This window comes from Hypomesus transpacificus, chromosome 17 (genome assembly GCF_021917145.1).
Source record: "Hypomesus transpacificus isolate Combined female chromosome 17, fHypTra1, whole genome shotgun sequence".
NCBI lineage: Eukaryota > Metazoa > Chordata > Actinopteri > Osmeriformes > Osmeridae > Hypomesus > Hypomesus transpacificus.
This window is the reverse complement of record NC_061076.1, coordinates 8,162,981-8,181,413: the sequence shown is the minus strand read 5'-3', so window position 1 is coordinate 8,181,413 and position 18,433 is coordinate 8,162,981. Positions and strand designations below refer to the sequence as shown.

At 45.8% G+C, this 18,433-nt stretch overlaps 2 protein-coding genes across 11 annotated transcripts; one reads left to right on the top strand and one right to left on the bottom strand.

The window, feature by feature from the left end:
• Window positions 1-8: 8 nt before the first annotated feature.
• On the bottom strand, window positions 9-14,020 carry rfx1a (regulatory factor X, 1a (influences HLA class II expression)). Of its 10 annotated transcripts, none has more exons than XM_047039104.1 (18): window positions 13,872-14,020; window positions 11,922-12,264; window positions 11,278-11,387; window positions 10,641-10,739; window positions 9,787-9,884; window positions 8,178-8,610; window positions 7,281-7,492; window positions 7,011-7,130; window positions 6,718-6,842; window positions 6,435-6,553; window positions 6,037-6,146; window positions 5,759-5,910; window positions 5,548-5,645; window positions 5,271-5,420; window positions 4,825-5,033; window positions 4,442-4,595; window positions 4,282-4,327; window positions 9-4,191 (listed from the first exon to the last, which is right to left on the bottom strand). In XM_047039104.1, exons 2-18 carry the CDS (start codon window positions 12,241-12,243, stop codon window positions 4,034-4,036), a joined length of 2,715 nt encoding a protein of 904 aa, XP_046895060.1. In that variant the 5' UTR covers window positions 12,244-12,264; window positions 13,872-14,020; the 3' UTR covers window positions 9-4,033. The 10 variants fall into 10 exon arrangements, with proteins under 10 accessions (XP_046895060.1, XP_046895063.1, XP_046895064.1 ...); XM_047039107.1 differs by having other exon boundaries at window positions 7,281-7,462; XM_047039108.1 differs by having other exon boundaries at window positions 7,281-7,456.
• Window positions 14,021-15,882: 1,862 nt separating this feature from the next.
• Window positions 15,883-17,244, top strand: rln3a (relaxin 3a). The gene is made up of 2 exons (XM_047038777.1): window positions 15,883-16,163; window positions 16,640-17,244. The coding sequence occupies exons 1-2, from the start codon at window positions 16,001-16,003 to the stop codon at window positions 16,930-16,932; spliced, it is 456 nt and encodes a 151-aa protein (XP_046894733.1). The 5' UTR covers window positions 15,883-16,000; the 3' UTR covers window positions 16,933-17,244.
• The last annotated feature ends 1,189 nt before the right edge of the window (window positions 17,245-18,433 follow it).

The following is an 18,433-nucleotide window of genomic DNA, read 5'->3' as shown; positions in this document are numbered from 1 at the left end:
GCTTCTTCTTTTGAAGTTTCTTTTTTGTCTTTGTTTTAAAATAATGAGTTTTTCCATGAGGGACGCCGTGCTACAACTGCAATCCCCGTGACCATCACCCACCTCCTTTTTAAATACAAATTTAAAAAAAATGTGAAAAGAACAAAGACCTTTCCCACACTTTGCTGTTTGGTGGAATGGACTGCAGGGTTGAGCCCCTTTTTCTTCCACTCCTCCCCTTCCAAAGCCTTTCCTTCCTTCTGTCCATCTGCCAATCAAGAACATTGACCCTGGAAACTGCTGATCAGATTCTCTCATTAAACCACCACTCCACTGTCCCAAGTGTTCACCACAAGATCTTCTAGTAAAACGACTTCTAATCCTATTACTGCATTTATAGCAATTCATGTTCATTTACCATCAATAGCGTTTCTTGTATAAATTAGTGGATGGTAAGATCCCATTTTTTAAATGGCTTCATTATGAATATGCTTCTCAACTTTTTCTGTTTTGATTTAGAACATTCCCATAGCCCAGATGGCTTGGCCTCAATCTGTTCTGACCGGAGTCTAATTGAAATTTTCCTAATTGTAATTGTTGATCGTCTCCCTTTGTATATGTGTTTGGCCGACTGTGTACAGTGTCTGAATGTGAAGAACATGTTGCTACATGCATGTGTGAGTGTTTGTGATGGCACAGGAGATGTCTTTATTGATTGTGAAAAGTTAGTCAATAGCCACGGGTATATCTACAATGGGAAGCCAGCTCTTGGGAATGCTCGTTTATCTTGACAGCTGTCGATCATATGAGTGATGGTGTCATGTTTCTCCTAGGCCTGCAACCCCATTTTATTGAATGCTTGGCTTTTATTTTTTATGGCTCGTTTTTAAAAACTTCACAATAAATGACGTCATTACCTCCCCTTTTTGTCATTTAGATCACTTTTTGATTCACATAGCCTGCTCATGTGACAAATGGCTGCACTGAAACTGGCTAAGATTGGAGTCATGTTTTAATGTATCTCTTCATAGGATAGTAAAGTATTGGTGTTTATTTTGTCGGACTTGTATTAATACCGCTGAGAACGAATGGCAGCTTGGGCACTGACGAGCCTGTATTTGGCAGCACAGTGTGAATATTGTTAACAAATGACCACCAGCAGCAGCAATATTCTGTTGAATTAAAAGGGCAAACGTCAACGTATTTTGAAACTTGTGTCCGATTGTTTTGTTACTGCTGCATGTGCTAATGTGTGCGCGGGACTCACCGTGGTCGTCACTGTAACCCTTGAGCAGGGCTCTTGTATTGAACCCTCAACTGATTCCTGTGGAATGATCTGCCTGTCCTAATTACTCCACTAGAAGTCGCTGCAGGCAAGGATTCAGGGCTGATTGATTAACACATGCATGGGGTGATATTTAGAAAGCTCGATCCCTTTGGGTTATTGAGGAGTGATAAAATGAGATTTCTAGTCCAGGCCTCGAGTCTAGACTACTGGACTCTCCAGCTGCTCTACCAAATGGATACATTTAAATGAAATGTTGAAAAGTACCCGAGACAGGTTGGCCCTTTTTTGCATAGGAGAAGTAGAAGGTAGAGTTCTGTAATAGATCAAAGAGTGTTGCTGACTCGTCATGTGTGTTGCAACATGGCAGGATGCGGCTTTGTGTACGTAGGTGTGAAATGTGACCGCCTGCTGTTTGTGCCAGGAGAATGCGTGTGTAACAGAAGCACTCTTCCGGCTTGTCTTTGTGAAAATAAAACAATTGAGACCGTAGCAATTTTAAAAACTCTTAATTTATATATTTTCAAATTAAAAACATCTGAATCGCATTCTACAACCTCCAAAGGCACAGTCATTCTTGTAACTGATCAAATTCATGAAACACTGCCACTTTCACTGGTTTTTCTACATAAATAAACGATATAAAAATGATAACACATTTTAGTCTGGAAAAACATGGCCATATTCAGAGATCGTCTTTTGAGTGATATGTCACATCAGCGATAGTACCAGTAATCTCCTCAGAGGTCAAAAACATGCTGGTTGATACCTCACAATGAAACTCCATCGTGGAGATTGTAGCATCGCAGCCACAAATAGGAAATCAAATCTGTAAATATAAATATAGTATGATTTTGAATGGCAAATGGCGGTAGGGCAATGTTTTATGAATATGACTGTTGGAAGAAACAGAAAAAAAACACATTGGCAGGAGGGGCATGTACGGTTCAAAGACACAAAGGATGAAGTGGGTGGAGGACTGTACAGAAAGAGCAGCAATCTCAGAATCACACCAAGCCCCTTTGACTGCAGCTTACTGGCACGGGCACACAGGGACTTTCACATGCAATCTGACACCTGTGGCCATAAACACCATCATCTCACACAGGTGCCCCACTGTACCACAGGGAATTTTGGAGGTTGAAAAAAGAGTCACCCTGTGACAGATAATCTCATCTGGCTATCATTGACTGTGCAGAGCAGCAGCAGTTCTATAGCCTGTGTACTGGATGTATGTGTAGATTGACTGTATTAGGACTGAAATCGAACGTAGGGCTCACACTCAATAAACATTCAATAAATACACACAAAAGGATAGTTGCAGTGTGTGATACCACATCACCATACAAAGATTCACTTAGTGACACAACAGAATGAGAAGGATTGGATATATTTTGATAGAACTCTGTCAAGAACAGTCCTCCTCACCAACACAGACAAATGAGAAAGACAAAAAGGCAGACATACTGAATGAAACAGATTTGGCACAGAAATGAGGGGGGAAAAACACAGAAAAACAATCCAATGGATGTATCTGGATAAAGAAAGGCAACAGATGGAACACACATAATGAACAAAGTCGTTTTTGAAGAGCTTCCCTTAACTTGTTGTGAAGGGTTTCGTGCAGTTTAGAAAATCAGGAGAACTTTTTCATGGCTCCAGGGGTTGATGAAAACACCTTTTAAAGGATGGTTCATGTGAGGTGAATGGATAGGACGGGAACCTTTAGACCCCAGTCACTCGTCAAAAGAAAACAAAGGCAAAACTAAATCAACCATGTTTCACAAGAAACTCTAAAAGAATACTCTCCCAAACTGATATACAGCAGAATGCCTTTGAAAATATCCACCAAAGAAACAGTCAGCACATCGTTTGAAGCACAAACTAACGCAGTCATACAACCAGACACACCAACAGCACAAAAACCATACGTTCACTCAAACTAGAAGTACGGCACAGCAGCGAGACCCCAGTGCACACACAAGCAACACATTACAAATTACACACACTAGCGACTCAATTACAGTCTGCTGACACCTGCAGGCCCATCTTCTTCTGATTGGCTCGGGGGGGGGGGGAGGTTGATTGACATAGGAGCGACAGCGAGGTGGGCCACTTAAGAGCGGCCGTTTACTTTAAACGCCTCAATACCTCCCTCAGCATCTCCCACAACGTCCACATTTCCTGGGACACTTGGTGACAGCAGGAGCAGCTATCGAAGGGGAGCAAAGGTTAAGTGTCCTGTCCAGAATGCTGCTCTGACAGTCCGCCATACCTTACAGAGGAACAGACCCCTGCTATTCATTCTGGTAGAGTCACCCTGCTTATCTTACTCCACACACAAGGAGACACCAGGTGATATACGTTTTTCTTCACTTCCTCGTTCTGACAGGTTCTAAGTTTCCATCTTTGTTGGAGGAGCACCCTGTTCCCAATGACAACTATGCCAGTGATTGTGCGCCCAATTATGCCTGTGAGTCTGTGCTTTAAGCAGTGACAGTGGGCAGTTGTGGGACTGGCTCGTGTGTCTGTATGAGTGTGTGTGTGTGTGCGTGTACGAGTACACTGGCAGGGCCCATTTTTGCTTTTAAGGTGACCGCAGCACTTTTCTCTCTGAGTGCGTTTGTGTGTGTACATAGCATCTGCATGTGAGTGTTTATGTACAAATTAGTGTCTTATCAGTCTGCTGATGTTTGTGTATGACTGTACATAAAGTGAGTGGTTAGAGTTCATCAAAGAGAGAAAGACAGGGTGTGTGTGTGTGTGCGCTCAGTCTGTCGAGCCTGTGGAGAAGAGCACTCTCTGGTCGGTTCTGGCCAGCTTGGCTGGGGGCTCCAGTGACTCCTCCCCCAGCCCCGCCCCGTCAGAGGGGAGAGACAGCTCCTGGCTCTCATCGTCGCTCTCCTCTTCCTCCTCCTCTTCCTCTTCTGAAAGGCACACACACACACACAGGGTAGGAAGGTTACCTACAGAAACGGCCAACAATAACATACCAATGACGAAACTGCGCCAGCTACCTTTGTCAGGATCCAAGGGGTTCAAACTCCTGCCCAGACTGGCAAACTGGAAAAGAAAGACAGACCCGTGTCATCATCGAGTGAGAACAATCCAGTCGTAGCAGAATGGTGACCACGTAGTGTATCAGCAGGCTTCTGGATGTGCGTGTGTCTTAGCTACCTCTCCCATGACAGCGATGGGCGTCTCTCCCTTGGCCTGGGCCACCCTGTGCTCTATCAGGTAGTACATGTACTCGTCGTAGAGCAGCCGGATCAGGTGAAAGGAGCCGAAGCTGGCAGCACTACGCAGGGTCAGGTCTCTGATCACCATGGAGCTATAGAGGGGAGAAAGGGGGAGATCCTTAAAGCCTGTATGAGCCGTTGACCAATCGACTCATGTCAGAGGAGCAATTTCTCAGTGGAAGGGAGAAAGGAAGTGTATTGGAAGCGAGAAAGAGGCTTTGGACAGGGTGCTACCCTAGCCTTCATCCTTCGTGTCTGCTTGTCCCCCCGATCCCTCCCCCAAGGTTCCCCTTGACTCCAGCGCTCCTCAGCGCCCCTCACCTGTAGAAGGACCACTTCAGCAGAAAGAGTTTGGCGGCCTTGGGGAAGGCGGCGCTGTGCTGGTAGGGCTTTAGGACCTGGGAGACCACACCGTCCAGCCAGGCAGCCCACTGCTCCAGGGAGTTCTGCTGCTGCAGGGTCAGCTTGAAGTCCTGCTCCAACCGCTGCACCACGCGGTCCTCACACCTGCACACCCATGACGCCTGTTCCTGAAAGTGTGGAAGGAGAGGTGAAGAAGGAGAACGGGAGGTAGAAGTAGAGACACAGTACCAGTTCCTCCATCCCTGTTCGAGTTAACACGTTCCCCATTGGGGGTCAGGAACCAGGCTCATCTGACCTGTGATGCCTCCAACTGTGGTTAGGATTTGATCTCATTAGAGAGATAATGCATCCTATCAGCGTGTACAAATGAAGCCCCCCTAGGTTGGCATCGTGGTTTAGCTAACCTGCACATTGGCAAAGTCCACGCGGTTGAGGTCGCTGAGCATCTGGTTGATCTGGGCGGTGTTCTGGAGAACGGCGCGGGCCGCCTGGGCCAGGTGGTTGAGGGAGGTGTACCTCCGCAGGGTCTGGGCGAACGCACTGGCAGAGGTCACCTATTCGGGGTCGGTAAGGAGAGGTCAGGGGGCGCGAACGCAGAGGAACCCCGTCCTCTTATGACACATGAAAGGATGCCCGTTGGTGTTTTTTGCTTTACACGCACACACACGGACAAACACACACCTTGATGCGGACCATCTCCTCTGGGATGTTCATCATAGCATTGGTCAGCCAGCTCTCCAGACTCTTGGCAAAGTTGCGGATTGCTTGGGTTAAGGCACCTGTGGAGGAGGAGAAGAGGAGAAAGACGATGGGAGTTTGAAAAGGAGGAACAGGAGTTTGGGGGAGGAGAAGGTGGAGGTTGTGAAGCTCTCCTTCACGGGCAGGAACTCACTGGGGATGGGGCGCAGCACGTCAGGGATGAGGATCTCCACCAGGGCTTGGTACAGCGTGTTGTCACAGTCACGGCTCCAGCGCAGCACCGGGTCATACTTACACAGGATCACCAGGCAGGACTTGGGCAGACGCTTCTCTGACTCGTCATGCCTAAGACATCCGAACGGACATTAGGTTCACTGTGCCTGTCATACGGGTGTGTGTAGATGTGCCGACGTTTGTGTCGACGTGTAAAACTGTGTGTGGGTTTGAGTGTGTGTGTGTGTGTTCACTCACACGGCAAGGGTGCCTGAGTCTCCAGCCTGGTTCTGGCTGAACCTCCAGAAGGTCTTCCACAGGGTCTCCACAAGGGTGAACTGCAGATTGATCATCACATCCAGGATGGCCTACAGCAAAGGAGATGGGAACAACCTCAGTATCTCTCTCTTTCTTACTCACACACACAGGGCTGTCCAGACAATCTCACAAATACTCAGACAAGGACTCAATGCAACCCGTTCGACAGGCGAAACAAACTGGCACGAGAACCCTAAGTCAATCGATGGAGAAGATAACAGATCCTAAACCAGACACACAGACAGTGGTATACACCTACAAAGAGCCAGCCAGCCCAGCCAGCCAGCCACACAACCAGTCAGTCAGAGGAACGAACAGTGCAACATACAGACAGGCACCTCACAGTGTTCCCGATAGAGCAGCTGGAAGCCTTTGATGTGCTCTGGCTCTATGTCCTCCGGCAGGGCTTTCCCCTGCAGATCGATGTCCGGGAACTCTGGGAGCGCTCGCGATGCGTCTGGGACACACACACACACACAGAGGTGTCACACACGGTCCAGACGACGACAACGCAAATACCCTTCACGAGGAGCCTCCCCACCCTCATGCTGGCAAACGTAGGCAGCGTCTAACAGCTGCAGAGGTGCTTCTAGTCCTTTCTAAACAGGCTCCGCCCCTCACCCAGGAACTGCTGGTACTGCTGCACTTGGGCGCTGATGTCAGAGAGCCCCGCCCCCTGCTGCTGCTGGCCTGAGCCTGCTGCCGTGCCATTGGTCATTCCCTCCACCTTCTGCACCGGCTTCAACCTGGGGGGGGGGTTTAACACACCACTGGTTAGATACGTGCACACAGGCTTTCAGAAATACAACTGCAAAATGGAAGGAATGACGGGGGGGGAGGGAATGACTTAGGGGACGTGGAGAAAGGGGTTGGAGTGAAAACGGCGGAGGGCTGTAAAAGCGGTGAGGGTCCACCTCTGTTTCTGGGAGAAAGGCTGCTGCCTCATGGCCAGGTGCTGCTGGTCCTCCATCAGTCTGATGAGAGACGAGCTGGCCTTGATCCTCAGGCCGTAGTAGTGGTACTTAGAATTACCCCTGGAACAAACACACACACACACAGAGGTCACCAAACCGACATTAGCAAGCCTGTATTTGTGGCTGTTGGGGCCTGACGGGTGTATGTGTCCACGCCGTTTTGTGTGTACAGTACGAGCATGCGTGTGTGTGTGTCTCTCGGCCGCTCACCGCGTTCCCAGGCGGCGCGTCCGCAGCCCCATGAAGACCGAGCGGATGAGTTTGCCGAACGAGGCGGCGTTGACCGGCTCCAGTTTCTGCTCCTGGCAGTGCAGCAGGTAGTGGCAGTAGAGGGTGGAGCGAGGCAGACTGACTCCTTCTGCTGTCTCGTAGTTATCCAGTAACCACTGTACCTGGCCAGGAGGCAGAGAGACACAGGAGGACTGGAGGGATCAGTCAGATCGCTGACGTGTACACACACACACATCAAACAATGGCAATACGCTGTGCAGAAGATGCAGGTCATTTATGCCTTTGGCGACTTGATTTCACTTAGCATGTGACAATGACAGTTTACATACGATAAATATTTACAGTTATATATTCATATTTGATCACTCACACACTGACACACACTGACACACACTGACACACACCATCTGCGTGCCGTGGCATACAATCTGGGTATGCAATGATTCATGATTTGATTTACCAATGGAATGTTTGCTGAGTTTATCAACAATTATCATATAGGGCAATATGATGAATTTGGATAGGAACAGATGCCCATCTATCACATGCACCATTGATATGAGACATGGTGAAGTCATGGGCTGGCTTTGAATTGTCTATGATGACGAAATCACAGTTAAAGATCGAATATTCCGATTATATCAGATCAATCCCATTCTCAGGTCCTCAATAATAACAAGGAACTCTTGGCCAAAATGTTCATGAAATTTGTGCCATCGTGTTGACAGAAAGTCCACAAGAACTGACTTTAACTGTGCTTTCAGAATGACAAAACTCAACAATGACATCATCAGTGTGCGTCCCCCAAACAGCCCCTGCCTCCCTCTTTCGAGACTGTGAGTAAGAACAGTTTTGGAGATTGGCGTCTCTGCATACCTTTTTGTCTGCCGACGGCACGCTACTCTCCTCTCCCTCTGTAATACTCACAGTGGCAGGAGACGCACGGGCATTGTGTGAGTAGCTCTGACTGTTGCTGCCCCCACCGCCTCCCCCCAGCATGTACCCCCCCTGGATCACATAGCTGCCCCCGCCACCGTTGGCCCCTGCCCCTTCCCCGGACCCGTTGGCCGTGCCTCCAGTGGTCACCACCGTGGCCCCTCCCCCGGCGGTGGTGGCAGGGTTAGCCACGATCTGGCCCGTCCCTGCCACGAACATGGACACACCCGCTGAGCCCGTTGTCACGGACACAGTCAATGGGGTCCCTGGGGTGGTGGCCGGTGACCCGGAGGAGGGAGGGGCTTCGTAGTAGGGGGCAGCAGTGGTCTGGGTGTACAAAGGGGTGTCTGTGTAGGAGAAGCTTCCGGAACGACTGGAACAATGAGGAGGAAGGTAGTCAAAAGGAGGAAGAGAAAACTTAACAGTTCCCAGTGCTACATCTTTGGTTTGTATTTTTTTCCCTTTTGCAGCAGATGACTACTTTCAAAACAGAAGTGAAACTAGGGTGACCAGATTTGAGTTTGTGAAAAAGAGGACACTGTCGTGGCGGTGGCGGGTAGTGTAGCCTATTGCATGCTGCACCATGCCAATGTAAATGCCTACAAATGTCCCAAATGACATAGGCTATATGATTGTAGCCGAGGGATATTTATATGGTCTAAGGTTATGTTCGGATTTAACAGAAGGACACAGGCTTCCAATGCCTCAACCAAGACGGCACTGCACGTCTCACTTTATTTCACTCAACCCAGACATAGGTCTACGGTCCGAATCGAACCCCCCTTGTCATGTCAATAAAAGCTATATTTACTATAACTTCATATTAACCGTCAACTGAGAGGTTTCACAATAAAAGACCTTATATGATCATTTATTTATTGAACCTTAACAAAATTGCAAAGTGCAAATGTAAAACAAATCTTTTTTTGTGGCATTTAGTCCAGTGCTTCTGTGGCTTTGAGTGGTTGTTTACTATCTTTAATGTGTCTTTTCCATATATTAAAGCAATAATGATAAGTGCCTGCTCTGCATGTCATCCACTCAGCTTCCAAAAGATTAACAGCCTAGGTGAAAACATGGGTATTTTATTTATTTTTGTCTGTGAACTTACATTTACATTTCAGCATGGCTGCAGATGTCATGCTGTTGTAAACAATGCAACTAGTGGAGGTGGCAAGGTGCTCAGTGTTGTCATATTGGAAATGGCGAAGTATCATACCAAAGTCTCAAAATGGTTGTATTTGGAGGATAATTATCGTGCATCTGGCAACACTAAGAAGGCGGTCCACCAATGACAGTTCTCTCTACAGTCAGAGCTCGCGCAAGAAAGTTGAACGTAAGGGAGATACCCTTTCCAAAACTTGTAAGGGCGTAATAACTAGTTTGTGAAAGACCCAGAGAAACACAAATATCGGCAAAATCCCGGATGATTTTGGAATTCCTGACGGACACATTTTTTAGGTCCCGAAAAGAGGACATGTCCGGGTAAAAGAGGATGTCTGGTCACCCTAGTGAAACCCATGGCCAAAGATAGACAGGAAGTACTTACATGGTACTGGTGGTGTAGCTGGTGTCTCCTCCTTCCACATATTGAACCTGGTTGGTGTACACATGCTGTACTGGAACCTGCTGCAACTGCTGCTGCACCTGAGTGACACACACGCACATCCGTCATTTAGTTTCTTCCCACAGCAATTACACACTCGTTCATCTTCTTAATAGGTGATCTTCCAGTTTGCCTCTTTCTTCACTGACTGCACCGTCTCATGCGTTCATTTAACACTTTGAGCATTTGAGGAGGAACAATCGTTAACCCCTTCACCTCACCAAACACACACAAAACTCTTTTTTACCAGAAAGGGACAATCTCAGGCTGAAATTAGGATGTCGTTACCCTTTAACACCTCTCCACCAGTTTCACTCCTTAATCTCCCCTACTTCAGTGACCTACTCTGAGTGTGTAGGCAGGGTCCAGGAGCAGGGGCTGGCCCCGGCCTGTGGCAGGGTATAAGCCCAGCTCCGTCTCCCAGCCCACCGAGAGCACTGGCAGGGGGAAGGCAAAGGGCTGGAAGCCCAGGTGGAGGGGGTAGTAGGGGGAGTGTTCCAAGCTGTGGGCTGGGCGAAGTTCTGCCTGGATGGTGTCTGTTTGTCTGTCTGCTGCCCATGCCAGGTACTCTGTCCTCTTCTCTGTCCACTCTGCTAACTCTCTGTCTCTGCTTAGAACTGTCTCCCTCCTTCTCTGCTCGCTAGCCTTAAACCAACCGGGAAGTATTAGATTGTACACCTGCTGTGAATCCTCTGCCTCAAACGAGTCAAAGGACAATGCAGTTTAACAGTTTGCTAAGAGGTTCAATACTATAAACAAAGTGTGTGTGTGTGTGTGTGTATGTGTGTGTGTCTCACCTCCTGGGTCAGGTGGACAGGCTGCAGGTTGGTGACATTGAGCTGGGTGCCAGGTTCAGTCTTGGCTATCTGAGAGGTGGCCTGTACCACTGACCTCTGCTGATGGGAAACACAAAGGGAGCAAGTGCTGTGTGAGTCCCTAAATGATATGTCTGTATACTCATTTAAGATAAGATGAGGAAACTGAGCTTTTCAAAGCGAAAGCAAGCTAAACTAAGCTAGCGGCCTTGGGTCTGGGTGTTCAGACATGCTCAGCGTCCAGAGCTACCGTTGATTACAGCACACATTATGCTTCCCATATTACTCATGTCCTGACTTGCTGTCAGTCGGGGAGCATGTGACATGACTTGAATCTAGACTGTAGAGTGGCATAATGACATCCCCTAATCATTTCCTGATTCTCGGGACACCGCAAAAAAAAAAAAATCCTCTTTGCCCGCTTGGTTTCTCCTCAAAGACAACACCTCACGACCCCTGATGAGGTTTGAACTTTACAAACCAGCCGAACGCGAAACGAAGAATTCTAGATTTCACATCCTGGATCAGTTGACGTTGTGCAAGTCTTGTGTACCGCGGTTTCTGATATGGTTGGCTTTGTGTGTGATGTGAGGGTGGGGTGTGTGGGGGGGGAAAGCACCTGTTGGGCTGTCTGAACCTGCTGCACAACCTGGGTGGGAACCCCAGTCTGCACCACGGCTGGGGGGGGGCTGGAGTCGGACACTGAGTCACTGGAGTGGAGAGACCCCTCTAGGGGGGGGGGGGAGAGATGGAAGAGGGGAAAGAGTAGAGGTTAGTGGGGAAAAGGGAGACCATTGTGATATTCAGTGCTCTGTCAGTCAGCGCAACATATGACACTCTTTGACAACAGTCCATGGGAAGCTAGGTTGTAACAAGGATTGCTCATTTTCACACGTCCTTAATTTCTTCTTTTAAAGCAAGTTATTTTCTGTTAGTCTGAACGTGAAGTTGAAGCTGAGTCAGACCACTTCCTGTGATATAGTGCAGGGGCTGTTGTTTAACTCAATATTTTTAGCTGTGACCAGGAGGTCTATAGCTCGTTCTGTCGGTCCACAAAAATGTCCCCACCCATCAGACCATGCGTGGATGCAGCTTGTTATGAAAACACATTAAAAAGGGATCTATTACATTGGGCATCTGTTTGGTCTCTGATATGCAACTGAAATGATTCAGGGAAAGCTCAATGAAGAGACAAAATAACTTTTAACAGTCAAGCCTAATGTGTGTACTGGTGAAAGGTGTAAAGAGATTTTGGACACTCACCTGTGACTGTGACAACAATGTACTGAGGTGTGCTCTGGGCATTCCCAGACTGCGTGGGGGAACTCTGGATTTCCGCAGTCACATACTGAGTCTGAGCGGGCGGAGTGGTGTTCTGAGAGGGTGTGGGAGGGGCCTGGTCAGGGGGAGTGGTTTGTCCTGCAGGTGCTGTTGTAGGCAGGGTAGTCACTGTGGTCTGAATCTCAGCCAGGAACTGCGGTGAGGAGGGGTCTGAGGTGGATGTCTGTCCCGTTGTCACACTTACACCTGTCCCTTGAGGCTGGCTGGTTGGCTGCAACTCCCCCACGTAGCCTGATGTGGCCATCACTTACTCTGGGATCCACTACTGATGACAAGTTGGAAAAAATGTAGCAGTTAAGAAGGATTCAGGCTGGACAAAAACGAGTTAAATGACAAGTTATCTTAAAATCAGACTTCATTGTGAATTGTGAGTGAAACGTGAACATCAGTCAAGCTAGACATAAACCATGGGGATGTTGATTTACATGTGACACCTCCACTGAGTTGTAAGCATATTAAATGACTAGCCTACACACATAATTAATGATTTGTGGTAAATTAATCAATGTCAATAATTAATCCAAATACATTTCATTCCTCATTTATCTGTGCTTCACCCTGAACAAAACGTGGTGCAGCTTGGAGATGGGGGGGGGGGGGGGTGATGGGAAAAAGGCATTCGGTGTCCCATTACTTGAAATGCGATCACTGACAGCCACATACTGTGGTTTCGCAATAACTCTGTCTAAAGGGTTGACCCATATTATAATTGCTGAAGCAATTTTACAATACGCTATGTAGCAGGACTGTTATTGTGCTTTTTTAACCAGCGACCTATAGAAATAGTTACCCTAGGTTTTCTATCCAAATTTAGACCAGTCTTTGATTGAATACCCTCTAACCTTGACATATATTACTATGGTAAGCAAACGTGCGCGCGCTCACCCACAGGGGTGAATTACTATAAAATTAATGTTTTATGACCACGCTTGGTAAAATAAAAAAGCCAAAGACATTTTACAACCAGCTTGGGAGCCAAGTCTGACTGTGAAATTTGAAACAAATATACAAAGGACATCATATTTCACTCGTACTGTATCACGGTAGTCTTTCAAGCACATTTCTCCAACTTCAATTGATAAATAGCTTTCTCACAAATTTTACCTCCAGATAAGGGGGTAGCCTACTATTGGTTACTTTTAGATAAGCCAGCCGTGTATCTGAAAGTCACGCCCATCACTGTCACGCCCCTTCACATTTTCCATATCCTTCTCTGCCTTCGTGGCTTTCATGAGCCCAAAAACCAAACTTTTGCAAGTCTTAAGATAGACAGCAAGTTATATGAAAGCCAGCACTCTATTTCACAATATAACGGACACAATGTGTAACTATCTTCATGGCTATTTATGCTACTATGTGTCTAGGACACCACCACCATAACTACCAAACATTTGGTAAAAGTCAAACACATAACATTCGTTCTTGCTAGCTAGGCACTGTACAGTTGGCGAGGTATCGTTATTTAGCCTAGCTAACTAGCAAGCTAGTAAGCTTGTCAGCAACAGGCTAGTTGTATCTATGCAAACGGATAGCTAGCTGGCTAACGTTAGCAAGCTAGCTTGTCTCTGCTAGTCAATGCACCCGCCATTTTGTACCCCTATCGTGCATTTGACATCGTCATAACAACGGCCTGGGCATTTACTGTGGCTGGCTCAAGCGTCATGACAGGCATAACATACTCGGGCAATACAGCTATGCGTTTCTAAACACTTTCAATAGGATATGTCATCAAGCTAGTTAGCCAACGTTGGCAGCTAGTTTGCTATTAATGGCTACTGAAACAGCAGGCAAAAAAACAACAGCAGCAATGAAAATATTTTCATTTGATACCTTTGTCTACACAAAAGCTATCTATGATGTTTAGAGTTTCACCTCTGAATCGGCGTGAATTTCCCACCGGTAATTTTGCTTTTTATTTTTTTCAAGGATTCGGGCTGTTGTTGTTGATTCTCGTTGCTGGGTTCTTGTCGCCAGGGCTACCGTGGCTATGGCGCCTCGTCCTCACCGGGGCAACTGTTGCTACCCACCCGATTTAATCCCGCCCTCTTCCCCGCAGTGATTGGTAGACAACTCCCATCTTGTCTAAAGGCAATAGGATCTTCGACGTCGTCGATACAAAGCATCTCCTGGTGATTTGCTAAGTGTACTTGTCAGTCAAAAATATGAAACGAACAAATAAGGCGTATACCATAATATTAAAGGCCATTGGAGCATGACCCTGTCAATGACGTTCTGAGGACAATGATTTGTTACATCGTGACTGAATGTTGATTTATTCTCCTTGAAACAATGATGCGAATATGCAGCCACTTTAATGATACATAGCTCAATATGTTTAATATATATGATAATGAACCATGTCCAGAATGAAACTGATCCACATGCTGAACAAAAAGCCACAAATGTATTTTGCGGCTGAAATTATTATACCAAGAAATGAGCCACCATGCATGGTGTGGTCCTCACTGACGTTGAACTAGACACATTATTTTGACATGTTTGCAATGGCCATATAAGGCTGTGAAGTGTTACATTTATTTTTGGTATTCAAAGCAAAGTTGCACATGTTTACTTGCACAGAGAGGCACAGTGACAGATATGCAGACACTGCTCAATTTCTAAAGAAAAAATATATATTATTCAAAGTTTACACCTCAGGTCACCTCTGAGTCAGTTTAAGTGAATATTCTGCTTGATGTCCCCTGAAATGCCATGTTGTTAGAATTGTATTTTATCAACATATTAATTACATTCACAACCCCATTGTCCTTTTCAAAAAGAGAGACCTTTGACTAAGCGGATACAAAGATAGGGCCTGGCCCTTTTTTGGACTCTTATTATGACTTCTATGTTATCTGACATTGTAAATGTCACCGGGGCTGTCTCACTGTTTCAACGCCCCTATTTCACCTCTGTGCACCTCCCTTTCAGAGGGGCAGGGAGAAATGACAGCTACTTACTAAAGAGTAAAGAATTGGAAGGGAAACTGAAGTAATACAGCAGGGGTCCCCAAACTTTTTTGTGGACGGGTCGGACATTAACAGAATATTACATGGGCCGGAGTGACTACCAGTATTAATGTTGAGATGCTATTATGATTTTAAATGTATTTATGATGCTAGATTAGTTTATTATTTTGTTATGCACCGTACATCCGTACATATCAAGGGATATATAGCCTATTAAAAGAGCATTATTACTATCGTAATTACCTTTTTTCATATTTATTGCTATTGAAATCAAAACATTGACTTGCTCATGCATATTAATCAGTGTAAATTCATTTTTATTTTATTAATTTTTTATTTAAAAAAAAATCTGGTATTGTTCAGAGGGCCGGTCCAAATGCGTTGGCGGGCCGTAGTTTGGGGACCCCTGTAATACAGGGACAGTGATGAAATCTAAAGTGAAAACATAAAACATGCATTACCACTCATGGTAGAAAAAGAGGTTAAAGATTCCATAGGCTTTTTGTGTGTTTTTGTTTTCTTTCTAGCTAAATATTTTTTTTGGGGGGGTCATAAAGGGTCAGTCCTATATCACATGTATGGCTGACATAAGTACAATATTAATATGTAATTGTAAAACTAGTTTACCTATAAAACTAAGTGTTTTAGGGGGAAATGATTTAGGTGAATGACTGGAGGATACACATTTTTTTTTCTTCTCTCAATCTGATTACAGTGCATGGTGACATCATGCACTGTTTGGGCTGCATTGGTTAATTATTCCACCTCTGATCTAGGCTTTGTCTCCATAAAGGTCTCTTTTTCTATCTCTTGTTTATATCTGTGACTCCGATGGTGTGGGCCTGTGTGCGCATGTTACACGTCACAGGACCAGAGAACCCTTTATAAGCCTACCCCAGGTCACTGGGAAAGTCACATCATTTACCAACCTAGAGAGACAAACATCTTCTCCAATCAAGCCAACACTGCAGTATTACCTGAAGAATCTGTTCTGTCGTCTCACCATCTGGCTCTTTGTTCACTTCCCTGGGTATGATGTGGAAAGCTGTAGTCCTGGCTGTATTTCTGCTGGTGGCAGGGGTGCAGGCGATAGAAGGCCCCACGTATGGAGTGAAGCTGTGTGGCCGGGAGTTCATCCGGGCGGTCATCTTCACCTGTGGAGGCTCTCGCTGGAGAAGGTCCATCATGAGTGAAGGTGAGACTGGTTTGCATTGGCTTTGTCTTTATGTGCAAGAATAGACACCTTCAGAGGTGCCTCTTAGTTATTATTTATTATTTTTTTCTCACAATTGTCCAGGGTTTACTTTATAGTTGGAATAGTCTCTGGGTTGTTTATCTGTAACCAATCCACTGGCATTGTTAAGCAGATACTTTTATCCAATGCAACCAACTATTTTGCACTTGGAAAGCACAGCAGAAAATTAAGGATCAGAAGTGTCTCTAACAGTGTTTGGGTATATATCAAGCTGTATTTCCATCTCTGTGTTGGGCGTGTTTTCCTATAAATCTAGTTTGTATTGAAATCCTCAGCTGCCCACCATCCCTTAGTGTGTGGTATTGGAGTATAGTGATATGAACTACTATATGAACAACTGCAACTTAGATATGCATGCCATGCTGCATTGTAATGGTGGAGATCACAGTGCAGTCTTTTTTTACGTTGTATTGCAGGGGATCTCTCTGAAGACCCATTCAGCTCCCACAATTATGAGTCGTCTGAGGGCTGGAATGCAGACTCTGTGGCAGACCGTCCCTTTCAGCTGGCTGGTGACCTAGAGGTCCAGGGTCGGGCCAGAGACGGACAGGAAGCTGTTCTCAGCAGGCCAGCTCGCTCCATCATCTCAGAGGAGATCCTGGAGGCTCTGCGTACGGCTGACCGCAAGGGCCGCGACGTGGTGGTGGGGCTGTCCAACGCTTGCTGTAAGTGGGGTTGCAGCAAGGGTGAAATCAGTTCCCTTTGCTGAAAATGTTTTCCCTTCACAGACACATCTCACTATCCATGACTCAGTTCATATCATTGCAGAGTTCCTCAGTTGAAGTGTTATGTTCAGTGTCCTGCGCATTACAATATTGTACTCTTTGTAAAAAATGGCATATCCACTATGATTTTTTCTCTCTTACCCTTTGTCTTAGGATAAAATAGCATGTTTGTAATCTCTGTACTTTTTGTAATGGTTATGAATGGTACATGTCTCTTTTTAAAGTTACAGCAAGTTCATTGGAATTTTGTATGTGTCACAAATGTTTAATAAAACCTTGATTTGCATTTGACATGATTAACCTTCTTGAATGCTTCCTCGCAGCGGCGTAACAATGACTTGGCGGGCCCGAGTGCAGATCTCCCCAACGGACCCCTTAACCGACCTATCGTCAGGCGAAATTATTGGTTGATCATAGCGAGGCACATGGAAATGTACTTATTATCAGTGTTGCGTCTGAACACGTTCATTAACTCGCTCATAATTTTGGTAAACGTGAACTGAACGTAGCCTACTAAATTAACTACTGCCTGATTAACGATAGGCTACTGTGCAGTGGACGCATTCATTCTGGAATTCATTTTGGCATTCATTCTTTAATAAGGTGCCAGATTTTTTAATTGCTGCCTGCCTGTGCTTTCTTTCTTTCGCAATGCTAGCTAATTTCCGCTATGTTAAACACTATTGACTTATGCTAAAACCGAAGTTCAATGTAAGTTAGCCTATTAATATAAATAGCCTACAGTATCCTCCGACCAGCGGTGGCGATAATACCTCGGATAGGCCTACACATGAAAAAAGGGTCCTGAGGAGAGAATTCCGGCTTCAGGGGCCTGAGGAGAGAGTTCCTGAGGAGGGTAGCCTGACGTTGTGATACTCATAATTCTAGTCAGAATATGAGTCTGAGAACTCTCCGTTGGTCTTTGACTACAGGGCGTGTTTCAAACGAGCCTGGAAAACAAATGCCTCTTCGCTCAATTGGATAGATCTACAACCAATCAGAGCAACAGAGTATGTTAAGCACCGCATAGTTGTTGTCAACAGAACTAAACTACAAGCAGACTTGAAGTATGCTTGAAGAATGAGTACAAACGATTTTTGCCGTGTTGTAAAATTAATTTAAGGGTAGGGAGAGTACTTGTTCACACGGTCAACCTTTTTGAGTGAAACAATAAAGGGCAATGCATATACGAAGTTCTCCGTTTAGGATTACAACTCCATCGGGGCCAGCTGATAAATTAAACCTTTACCGAATCCTGTAGGAAGGACGGAAAAAACATATTTTCCATCGACAAATGCCTTGATTGCGTCTCTCTGTTCCTCTTTCAAAATTAATGCGCTGTCGATGTCTTCTAAAACAGACTCGATGGCAGTATCATAACATCCTAGATCTCCAGCGGTAGCCATGTTTGTTCCAAACGAATTCAACTTACATTTATTCATTTAACTTCAACTTAAGCGCTCTTTTGTGACGTGGGTGATTACG

Coding starts and splice junctions, on each gene's coding strand:
- rfx1a (XM_047039104.1), bottom strand. CDS start 12,243: ATGGCCACATCAGGCTACGTGGGGGAGTTGCAGCCAACCAGCCAGCCT. Junction 9,885..10,640: donor CTGTCCACCTGACCCAGGAG/GTGAGACACACA, acceptor TGTGTCACTCAG/GTGCAGCAGCAGTTGCAGCA. Junction 5,034..5,270: donor TGGACTTTGCCAATGTGCAG/GTTAGCTAAACC, acceptor CCACACTTTCAG/GAACAGGCGTCATGGGTGTG.
- rln3a (XM_047038777.1), top strand. CDS start 16,001: ATGATGTGGAAAGCTGTAGTCCTGGCTGTATTTCTGCTGGTGGCAGGG. Junction 16,164..16,639: donor AAGGTCCATCATGAGTGAAG/GTGAGACTGGTT, acceptor GTTGTATTGCAG/GGGATCTCTCTGAAGACCCA.